The 10,776-nt window shown below is 58.7% G+C and overlaps 1 protein-coding gene across 3 annotated transcripts; it reads right to left on the reverse strand.

The window, feature by feature from the left end:
• Positions 1 to 1,469: 1,469 nt before the first annotated feature.
• On the reverse strand, positions 1,470 to 10,012 carry GRB7 (growth factor receptor bound protein 7). Of its 3 annotated transcripts, none has more exons than XM_054593829.1 (15): positions 9,827 to 10,012; positions 5,714 to 5,879; positions 5,464 to 5,614; positions 5,129 to 5,285; positions 4,881 to 5,002; positions 4,689 to 4,766; positions 4,242 to 4,379; positions 3,760 to 3,870; positions 3,467 to 3,565; positions 3,116 to 3,196; positions 2,894 to 3,010; positions 2,655 to 2,715; positions 2,446 to 2,533; positions 2,247 to 2,340; positions 1,470 to 2,044 (listed from the first exon to the last, which is right to left on the reverse strand). In XM_054593829.1, the coding sequence occupies exons 2-15, from the start codon at positions 5,872 to 5,874 to the stop codon at positions 1,898 to 1,900; spliced, it is 1,605 nt and encodes a 534-aa protein (XP_054449804.1). In that variant the 5' UTR covers positions 5,875 to 5,879; positions 9,827 to 10,012; the 3' UTR covers positions 1,470 to 1,897. The 3 variants fall into 3 exon arrangements, with proteins under 3 accessions (XP_054449804.1, XP_054449805.1, XP_054449808.1); XM_054593830.1 differs by lacking the exon at positions 9,827 to 10,012 and adding an exon at positions 9,563 to 9,611; XM_054593833.1 differs by lacking the exon at positions 2,894 to 3,010.
• Positions 10,013 to 10,776: the final 764 nt, after the last annotated feature.

Genomic DNA, 10,776 nt, shown 5'->3' on the forward strand with positions numbered 1-10,776 from the left:
AAAAAAAAACATAACCACAATACTATTATCACACCTTAAAAAGTTAACCATAATTCCTTAATATCACCAAACATCTCATCAGAGTTCAAATTTCCCCCAATTGCTCATAAATGTTTTTTGCTGTTAGCTAGTTTGGATTTGAATCAAATAAGGTCAACACATTATAATTGGTTGATATATGTCAAAATTTCTTGAAATCTAGCGATTTCCCAGCTTTTCTTTTCTTGTAATATTTTTTGTTGAAGAAACTGGGTTATGTGTTCTGTAGTTTCCCAGGCTGCGTTGTGGTAAGTGTATTCCCATGTGTCATTTCACACGCTCCTGTCCAGTTCCGAGGAACTAGTCCCGGAACTTCAGCTCCTTCCGTGTAATGGCACACATAAACTAACCACTAAAATTCTGCCGCATGCCAAAAAATACTTTTTTTGCTGATCTGACAAAAGTAGGTATAATTTTGATTTATTCACATTGACAACCATTGTTGTGTTGTATTTTTTTTATCTGATTATCTGAGGGAAAAGAAGTCGGTGCCCCTGACTAAATAGTCAGCTATTGCATGTTTTAAAAATTCTTGCAGCGCATCAGTTGGAAATTGCAGAACTAGTTGTTGAACCCAGGGGATTCAATTTAGATTTTTGATTTCTTGGCAAAAATAACGCCTAGTTGAGGTTCACATGTCTCGAGGGTCTATGTTTGTGACATGAAGGTTGAACAGCAGGTTCCTGTGCTGCCAATCTGCAACATTTATTATGAACTCTTCCATTGCGTAAGAGCTAAAATTACTAAAACCCTTAGACAAAAGTCTTTAGACAAAACGCAAGCCAGCATGGGCGATGAGCAGGGACCAGACCCTGCAGGGTCTGTCTGTCTGGGCTCTATCTGGGTCTATCTAAGCGGAGGCACAGGGGAGTGAGCAGATTTATATTTTGGAAGGATCACTCTGGATGTTGAAGGATAGGATGGAGAGGCAATCCAGTCTTAGAGGGCTGAGCACTGTAGAATTCCATTTATACAGATTTCTGGAGAGGGCAGAAGTATTAGGACAGAAAGCAGATCCAGGGTGGAGAGGAGGCAGAGGAGTTGAGGGGGGGGGGGGAGGCGGGGCCGGGGATAGAGCTGTCCTGTGACTTGGTGGTGGTGGTAGGCGCATCCCTGTGTTTTCGTCAGGACCAGTTAGCCCAGGACTGGCAGAGGATGAGGGTGCTGTCTGACTCATCTCCAATGCCCTATTAGAGTTACCTCCGTAGACTTAGGCCCTATGAGGAAATCTCGCCTGGATGACAGTCCTTTGTCCATCCGTTCATTTAACAAGCAATTGCTGGATGCTCTCTATGGGTCAGGCTCCACGCTGGGCACTGGAGACTCTTGGATGACCAAGACCACCCCCGCCCTCAGACACACTAGGCTGGCCAGTGCGCGGCACCTATCCATCGTACAAATTCGCCAGTGCCTGGTGCTCTCCTCTCCTGCTCCCCTTCTGCACCCCAGCTAGCTGGACCTTGCCAGACAGAACTCATAGGTGTATCCAAAAATAATTTTTATTGTCACTAGTATAAAACAGAGCAGTTCGGTTCAACTGGCCTCTCAGTCTGTACAAAGTGCGGGGCATAAGACCACCTGGGCTGTCCCCGTTTCTCCCATAATGCCCTGCCCCAGGGAAGTGCCCTGAAAGGAGCTCCATGAAGGGGAGAGGGCCACCCCCACGTCCCTTCCCTAGAGGAGAGGGGTTGAGGGTGAACTGGGCAGGGAGCACTTTCTGCCTTGGCGAAACAAAGGAGCAGGAGAAAACCGGAGTGGGGGAGCCCTCCAGTTATTCACGATCCCACGCCCGCCCTCCGCGCCCTCGGAGTCCACCCTGCAAGTGCAGGGCTGAGACACAGGCGCGCTTCGGCCGTGGTCAGAGGGCCACGCGGGTACAGCCGTGGCGCAGGAGGCAGGGCAGGATGCCGCGGTTCAGCTGGTGGAACTCCACGAGCTGCAGCAGGTCGGTGAAGCGGGTCTGGCCCTCGTCCATGCTGAAGTAGAGGCGGCCCTCCTCCTCGCTCTGGGGTAAGGACCGCAGTGCGTGGGTGGTCAGGGAGGTGGGGCATGAGCTTGAGGGGCTCCCTCCTGGGCCAGGGCTGAGGTCCCCAGTGCCCGCAGGGAGACAGTGGAGAGCGGGAGGGGAGTGCAGGGCGCCGGGCTGCTGGGTGTTCTGTGTCTCCACTGCAGGAATCTAGGACTCAGGAAGGGAGGGGATTACTCACCGGCAGGATAAGGTAATGCTTGACTTTCTGCAGATGGCACAAAGAGAGGACAAAGCCCTGTGGGTTCCGCTGACTCTCTCGGACCAGGAACAGCCTGCAAAGCAACAAAGCCACGTCAGCTGAGGGCACACGGCTGCTGCCTTGGCTCAGGGTCTCTCTTACCCCCGGGCCCGCTGCCCTGCCCAGCCCTGCCCCTTACCCGTCTACCAGGCCTTGCTGGGAGATAAGCCGCTGGCTCTCCTCTCGGGAAATTCGTCCATGGAACCAGGGTTGGGTTCGGTGGATGGCTGGGGTGAGGAGGTGACGGATGGGCAGTCACTTTGAGGAAGGGACCTGCCCCCACCAACCACCCCTTACCATGAATGCTCTGAGAAGCCCCTACCCCAGGGATGCTGGGCCCTCACCCACCTGCACTGAGGCTCGTGCCGGAGGATGGGGTGGGCAGACTGAAACGGTGGTTTGTCTTCTTCTGCAGAGCAGAGGGGGACACGAAGGTCAGGGGTGTCAGGGTGTGGCTGGGAAGGCACGTGGAGTCCCTTGCCGCATCTGGGGCCCTCCCCTCACCCCTCTCTTTCTCCCACTCCATGGAAACCCATATGGAGAGACAGTCCCCAGAGCGAACATGCAGAAGGGTGCGGGCCCCTCACCCTCCAGGCATGGGCCTCCTCCAGGGCTGCACTCAGAGCCTCCCGGGGGTTCTCGATGACACGCCCAGCTTGGCCAGAGAAGTCCATGGCCACCAGGGTGTTATCCGAGACACTCCTCTGCACATGGGATAGGACGGGGAGGGGAGAGGTAAGAACAGGACCCGAGCATCCCCAGAACAGGGTCTAGGTACCCACTCCAGCGAATGCCCCGTGTACACTCACCAGGGGTGGGGACCCCACACAGGACGGGCGCAGGTGGCGAGACTGTGCCTGCTGATAGTTCTTATACAGCTGCACCCCATACTGGGGTGTGGAGAGAGAAAAGGGGCCTGCGGTCAGGTAGGTGTGAAACCCTCCCGACCGGGCCTCCCCAAGAGCAGGTCTGCATCTCTGCCCCTGGATAAGGACCGTCCCGAAGCAGAGCTGTGACTCCAGCCTCAGACTGGGACTCTGAGAGAGCAAGGCCATGCTGTCCCCTCATTCTGGAGACCTCCTGAGGGCAGATGGCCCTCCTCCCTCCAGCTGAGGATCCCGAAGGTGGGGCCAGCCCCCTTGCCACTCCCAGGGCCTCACCTTGAAGAGGCGGAAGGCAGATAACCAGCAGGTGCGGCTCTGCTCATCCTCACTGCAGAAGATGCGAAGCCCCTTGTGGCCATTTCGAAGCTTATTGGGCTGCAGGGAGAGGAAACTGGCTGGTTCCATATCTGCCTTTAAGACCAGACATGTCTCCCATGTCCATGGGGCAGGGGCAGAGGCAGGGTGCGGGGAGAGGGGTCCGGATGTCCAGATGGAGCTCTGGAACCCCAGGTAGGACCTTGGGGACTGAGCAGCTCCCACCCCCTCCCAGGCCAGGCCAGGGTCTTCACCTTGATACAGAAGCCAAAGTCTGTGGGCATCCCGTACAGCTTGCGGCCCTGAGTCACGACATACACGTTGGACTCATTCACATCTGCCACGTACTGCAGGTGTCTCGGATCCTGCTCAGCACAGGTGAGAAGGACTTGGTATAGGCAGACTCCAACCCCCAATTACTGCCCCCTTAAGCCAGCTGAGGAGATATCAGGATTATTATCAGGAGATATCAGAAGATTATCTGCCCGGAGAGGTGCAGAGAAGTGCCCCAGGTCACCTAGCAAATAGAATTAGAGGCAGGACTCAAACTCAGTTCACCTGCCTTTCCCACTGTTACCTCCTGGGGCAGGTTAAACTGGGCAGGAAAGAGGAGAGGCTGATGGTCTCAGGGCCCAAGGTGAGAAAGCTCCAGGAGTTCCAACAGAGAAGGGACAACACCTAGCAGGGCCAGAAGGGGGTTTCGGAGGGGCTGGGGCTATCACCCTCAAGACCTCACCTTGGAGGTGCCCTTGGTGGAATAATAGAGGCCAGAACGGCGCAGGAAGCAGAAGAAGCGTTTCCAAAGCTTCCGTCCCGAGCCCCCCAGCTGCAGGAAGCCCTGGATCTCTGGGAAGCTGCCTGCGTTCAGGAAGTTCTGCGACCAGAGGAGAGCAAGGAGAGGGTGAGAGGCCTAGAGGGGGGCCTCACACACACGTGCGCGCACACACGTGAACCTTCCCAGGACACACCTTTACGAGAGGAGGTGCTCCGCATGCATTTATCATCCCCATTGGCAGATGAAGAAACTGCCACCCAGGCAGGAAAAGTGACACGTTCACAGTCACTCAGGGCTGTGCTGGGTTCTCTCCACCACACAGGAGGGATGCACAAGGCTTAAGAGCCGAGAAGCAATGGGGACCCTGTAGGATCAGGACTGTGCCGTGAAATGGGGGTGTGTCCTCACCTGGATGAGGTCTTCATGGGATATGCCTGCGTGTGCATCCAGACAGCTGGAGACCATCTTTTCTGGGAACAGGGAGTGCTGGGGCAGAAAGGAGTGCAGAGTCAGGGACTGAGGGTCTAGGGTGGGGACCGAGGTGTCCTATTGCCCAGAACCATCCCCCCACCCCCCACACGCGCACACACACAAACTCACTGGGGAGCTCTTGAACAGCTCATACTTGGCGAAGTTTTTCCGAAAGACAAAGCGGCTGTCTCCGCCAATAGGCCAGGCAGCCTGCACTTCCACCACTGACTCATGGTCCTCCAAGCCCCGCTCTGGGGTCAAGGGCAAAAAGGAGGGGTCAACGGAATCAGCCAGGCCTCATGGATGAGCCACCTGTCTAGCCCAAGGAGGGAGGCACTGCATCCTGGCCCAGGCAGCACCCTGTACCCAAAACTCACCTAGTGCTAGATGGGGGTGGCACTCCACCAGCCCCCAGTTCTCATCGCTGAGGGCGTGAGCTCGCTGTACCAGCATTTCACACACGTAGCGTGCCGTAGCGCCCGCCGCCACCTCCACTGACCGGCAGGCCCCATCTTCGCTATATACTTTTACTACCTGCACCCCAGGAATTGCAGATAGTTTAAGGAGAAGCAAAAGGTGCTTCTTCCCCTTCCCTCACCTCCTGCACCCCCAGGGAGCCCTGACCAAATTCCCCACCTCCACAAAGTGTCATATCCACCCCAGTCCCAGAGCACCCCCATATGCCTGCCTTCTCTTTCCCAGGACAACTCACATGGGGGCAGCTGGCGTTTCGAGGGAGTAGCCCCCTTGCACTGGAGGGTCCCCCAAGAATGGGGTTCTGTGCAGGAGGACTGCAGAGCTCAGGGAAAGGGTTGGGGATAGAGGGCAGAGAGGTTGTCCGCAGCTCCTCTTCTCGAAGTTTCCTGTGGGAGTGGGGAGGAGTTGACTTCGAGCTTCCGTGTATTTCCCAGAGCCAACCGCGCCACCTCAGCCCTCCTCAGCCCCCCTCAGCCCCAATGTACCTGCCGGTCGGAATGGGCAGAGGCTGAGACCTCTTCACCTCCCCGAGAAGAGAGGCGTCAGGAGGTGGGGGAGTCCCAGGAGGGGTCCCAGGAGTCCCAGGGGCTGGGTATGGGTCTTCTGGGGAGCCGCTGTGATGAGGTGGAGACAGACCCAGCTCCATGACATCTGAGGGAGAATGGGGGGCTGACTGTAGCGGCTCTTATGCTGGGGAGAGGGGCCGAGAGGACCCAGGCCTGCTGACTTCACACAGCTGACAGGTGCCCCGCAGACTGGACCCAATACCTCATTGCTCACCCTCTAACTGGGGCTTCCCCGGAGAGTTCAGAGGAAAAAAACAGAGAGTAAACCCATTTCACAAAAGGGGACACCAAGTCGATGAGGAGGAAACATTCTTGCTCTCATCACAGGTGAGCCAGGGAGTGGAACCTAGTGTTGGGACTCCTCAGCCAGCGCTCTTGCTTTAGCCCCAAGTTGCCCAGGGGGAAGAGCTAGGAAGGCCGCCCCAGCACCAGGTGGGACGCAGCAACAGGCTTCATGACCCACAGATTGTCTGGGGCTCAAGTTCTCAGCGTCAAGGCAAAGGGCCACTCCTCTGTCTCCCAGCGAGTGTGGGGCGCTCACTCCTCTGGGCTCTGTGCCGGGTTTTCCCAGCGTTTTGTTGCCAGTCCTGGTGCCAGAGCCTGTTGTGGCAACGCATGCCCCAGTGCTGAGCGATGCGCAGGGGGGAGAATGGGGTGGGGAAGGACGGAACTAGGAGGGCAGGAGGCGGTTTGGCTGCGGTGGGAGAGGGCTAGCCTGGGGCCCTTGCCCCAGCAGCTCCCAAATCTGTGTGCCCTCCCATGGCCCTTCCTCCTGCCCAACTTTCTTGAAGCACCAATGCTAGAGCTACCTCCTCTGCAAAGCCTTCCTGAAATTTCTGCACGAAGACCGAAACGCTCCCACGGCACTGCACTGAGGTCTCTGGGCCAATTCCCGTGCACCTGTCTTATCCACCCCCTACTCTGAGGACACGCAGCTCTCCTAGGCAGGGCCAGGGTCTTCCCCATGCCTTAGCACCCACAGGTGCTGCACGGGAACCTAGGACAAGTAAGAACAAGAAAAATGGGGCAAAGATGCCCATGCGGGTGGAAGTAGTGCAGGCCCGTCCTCCACAGGAGCCAAGACCCCTTTGGCTGGGTGAAGACCTGGGAGACCTCGCCAGTTCCAGTCCCCCGCCCACTCGCGGGATACTGGACCAGTGTTGCCAGGCAGCCTAGGGCACCTGGGATTGACCCCCCAGGATGGGCAGGCCCCTGACCCTTAAGTGAGAGAATTAGGGGATTCGGGGGACAGGTGAGTCAGGGCGGGGCGGGACAGCACTGCCTGGGGCTCTCCATTCAAACTTGACTCATCTGCACAACTTCCTGACTTGGGAGAAACACAAACAACCCTGCCTCTACCCACCCCCCTCCTCTCCCACCCGGGCCGACCAGCCTGGGAGGAATGGGGAGACACAGGCCAGGAAACACATGTGGGGGAAGGAGGATGCAGGGCCTGAGGCTCCTGTGATGTCATCTCCTCCTTCCCCACCCTTGGCCTACCTGCCCTTCTCCAGTCCAGGTGGGAGCTGCGATCCGTCCCCAGCCCAGTGGCCCCCTCATCCAGGAAAGAGAGAAGAAAAGCCAAGCTCCAGACGGGATTCAGAGGCCCGTCTGGGGTGGAGCCAACCTCCCAGTGGTGCCCCTCGCTGACCCAACGACTCCTCTGAGGTGCATCCCAGGAGCAGGAGAGGAAAGTCAAGACACCTAAAAGGACAGGCAGGCAGACAAGGAAAGCCCCCCCCCCCCCCCCCCGGGAGAGAGCCTGGGAGGGGCTGGAGGTCTTGCTGGGCAGGGGAAGACACACCCACCTTTGACCAACAACAGACACCAGTGTATCAACACCAAAACACAATGCCCAGCTCCCAAGTGGAATGGTAGCTTTCTTCCCCGGAGGAAAGGGAGGGGGCTGCAGGAGCTCCCCCTTCAGGTAGGCAGAGACCAAAAGTGGGGTGGCCTGGGTCCTCTCCCTGGTCACACGAGGAAGGGGGCTTAGGACCACGTTTCGAAGGGGAGAGGCAATATTAAAGTCACGCTGGAGTTTGGCCTCAGAGGGCCAGTAGGCCCGACTGAAGTCTTAAGTGTGGTCTTTAGATCCCTCCGCCCTGCCCTCCAGGCCCTCCTGAGGCCGAGAAGAATGGCACAGTCTGGGCCAGAGATAAGATGGGAGAGCGGGGGTCCTGGCCTTGGGGCCTGGACCTCCTCCTTGCTAGGATATCTGAAGTTTTCAAACTGGGGCCCTAGGAAGTTCCCTTCTGTTTAAGAAACCGAACCCCCAAATCAGTCTGACCCCTCAACACTGCAAGTCCGAGTGGGCGGCTTCCCCCAAAGCCTCTCCGGCCCCCGGCCGCTCCGCCGCACCCTCCTTCCCCTCCTTCCCGCCCTCCGTGCCTCCTTGTTGACTTCCTGAATCTTGCCCCACCTGGCTGGCCCCAAGGGGGGGGGGGTGGCAGGGCCCAGTGTTTAGGGCCAATAGAAAACAAGGCCACCTTGGATGCTTCCCAGGGTGGGGGGAGGGGCTGGCAGAGCAGAGGCCCGAGCTGGGGGTCTGGACGCGGCGAGAAGGCCCAGGTCCAGCCCGGTACTCCACGCCACGCCCCCCTCGGGGTTGAGTGTAGGCGACGAGGTTTAACTTTTGGGAGTGCTCTGGGGGTGCAGGGCCCGGGGAAGGCGGAGGGAAACTGTGACCCGGAGATGTGGGGAGGGACCAGGACCCTGAGTCCCCGCCTACTCCCTCGCTTAGGAAAAAACGCCCAGTGGGAGGGGGGCAGCTCTTTTAAAGTTTAATTCGAGAAGAATGCTAGAGTGTCTGTGGAGTTAATCATTACCGGCTGCTCGCTTTGACGAAGGCCCCCCGCTGGATCCCAGGGGCTGAGGGGAGAGCCGTGTCCAGGAGAGGCAGCCCAAGAGGGGGCATTCCTGAGTGGCTGTGGGGCTGGGACGCCTTCCAGCCGCGGACAGGTGCACTCGCCGTCCCCAGCGCGCCGGGGGGACCCGGACCCGAGTCTTTCGCCAGCCAATTCAAACATTCCAGACCATCCCACCCCCGCCCCCGCTTTCCCAGCACACACTCTGCCCCCGGGCCGCGCTGTGCCGCAGACCCCCGCAGCATCCAACCTTCCAGCCTTCGGGGCCCACCTCGTCCTGAAGCCAGAAGAGACCCCCAGCCCGCGCCGCCCCTACTTTCCCCTCCGAGGGCAGGGCCCAGGCAGTATTTCTGCGCAGATACAATCCGTAGAGATAGAGCCGTAGCCACTTAAGAGGACCCCTCTCTTTTACTGCCCTCTACACAAACCGGAGGGTGCCCCCGCTCCCGCCCCCGCCGCGGAGACGTCTGTCCCTGGTGAAGACTTGGGGAACGTTAAAATGGAGTAAAATCAGGAAGAGCCAGGGAGCGACTCCCTCCCGGAGCTCCCTCGGCCTTCCGACCCCTGCCCGGCTCGCCTCCAGGGGACGGGGAGGGGCTAGTTTCAGCGGGAAAGCCGTGTCTCCCGGAGGAATCTGAGATCTTACTTCCCAGTCCCCATAAGCCAGTTTGTCGGGGGGCTGGGGGGCGGGTACGGAGAGGGGAGGAAGGAATGGAGAGGACAGGAAATGGGAACAGGGAAAACCTGAGGGCAGATGGTGAGGAGTGGGCAGGATGAGAAACTAGAGGGAAAGAGAAAATGAGGCCGCGGGAGTAACACAGCAGGAGGCCGAATCTTCCCGCATTGGTCCCGGCCCTGCCAGCGCTCCCCACCCCCAAGGGAAAATGCCCGCCTGGGTCCTTACCTGGACCCTGGGCGTTGTTACACCTGGCTGGGGCCGCGGGTTTGGGAGCGAGACGCCAGGCCCTTAACTACCTGTCCCCTCCTGCCCCCGCCCTTGGCCTGACATCACTGAGAGGGGAAGAGGAGGAGGGAGCCAGTCGGCCGCCCAGCCGCTCACCTGGGCAGCCAGCCAGCCCCTGGCCCTGAGACGGGCACAGCCTGGGGCCCTAGTGCGGCTGGGGGGTGAGAGCAGGTTGTCGTCTGGAACCGATCTCGGTCCCCTTACCTGGAGAAGCCTGAACGGGAGTAGCACAACACAGGGTCCGAAGTCCGGCGTAGTCTAGGGACCCCAGGTACCTGGACTTGATTTCAAACCCCCTCCCTCTTCTCTACAGGAGGTAGGAGGGTGTCCCAACCTTGGACGTAGAATTGGGTGGAGGGTGAGTGAGCCTTGTGTGTACAGGTTCCTGGCCCAAGAAAACTAAAATTACCCTGTGCAGGTGGGGGCGGGGCCGGGGGAGGAGCACGGGAAGAGGGAGCACCGCAGGGGCGGGGACTCCCCGAAACTCTACACCGACTGGGATTGTTTTTGCCCTTCCTAGCCTGGCAGCAGGTGCCAGGGAAGGGGCGGAGACAGTCCAACTGAACAGCCTCCACAGCAAAGACCTGGAGTCCTCACGGCCTGGGAGGGAGAGGCTGGGAGCGGGAAGGTAGGGGAGGCGGCCCCGCCCACTCTTCCCCAGGCCCCCCTCCCCAAACCTGGTCTGTTCATTGGCCAAGCCAGGGGTCCCACCCCCTGGGGCAAAGGGCACTCTGAGAAAGAGGAAAGCCAACCAGAGGAAAGACCAGCAATATGGCCTGCCCCTTGACCTCCCTCCAACCTGGCCACCCAGGCTGCATCCTAGCTCCTCAGAGGTACCCAGGGAATGTCCTCCCTTCTGAGCAAAGTCCAGGGGCTCAGCTTCTCCTTCTGAAATTGAAGGGGTAGCTCAGGGTCTCTTGGTGGAAGGAGTAACCTAAGCAAAGCTCTGGCCAGGTGCCAGGGGACTCCCTGAGAGCGGCTCTTTCCTTCAGCACTAGGCAAACACTAGGGCTGGGGGAGGACCTGGAAAGCTGAGATCAAAGGCAGAGGCCACCTCCCAGCCCAAAATGGGTAACGGCTGGTAAATAAACAATCCATAGGTTGATACGAGGTCTGCCTTGGAAGACCATGAGAAGAGGCTTCAGCCTCAAGTC

Source organism: Pteronotus mesoamericanus, unplaced genomic scaffold (genome assembly GCF_021234165.1).
Source record: "Pteronotus mesoamericanus isolate MK-2021 breed Mesoamerican mustached bat unplaced genomic scaffold, CSHL_Meso_final scaffold_476, whole genome shotgun sequence".
Taxonomy (NCBI): domain Eukaryota; kingdom Metazoa; phylum Chordata; class Mammalia; order Chiroptera; family Mormoopidae; genus Pteronotus; species Pteronotus mesoamericanus.

Excerpts from the sequence above, each read along its gene's own strand:
- GRB7 (XM_054593829.1), bottom strand. The coding sequence starts at position 5,874 with ATGGAGCTGGGTCTGTCTCCACCTCATCACAGCGGCTCCCCAGAAGAC. Across the intron at positions 4,380-4,688 it reads CCCATGAAGACCTCATCCAG|AACTTCCTGAACGCAGGCAG; the intron begins GTGAGGACACAC and ends CTCTGGTCGCAG. Across the intron at positions 2,716-2,893 it reads AGGAGGCCCATGCCTGGAGG|AAGAAGACAAACCACCGTTT; the intron begins GTGAGGGGCCCG and ends TCTGCTCTGCAG.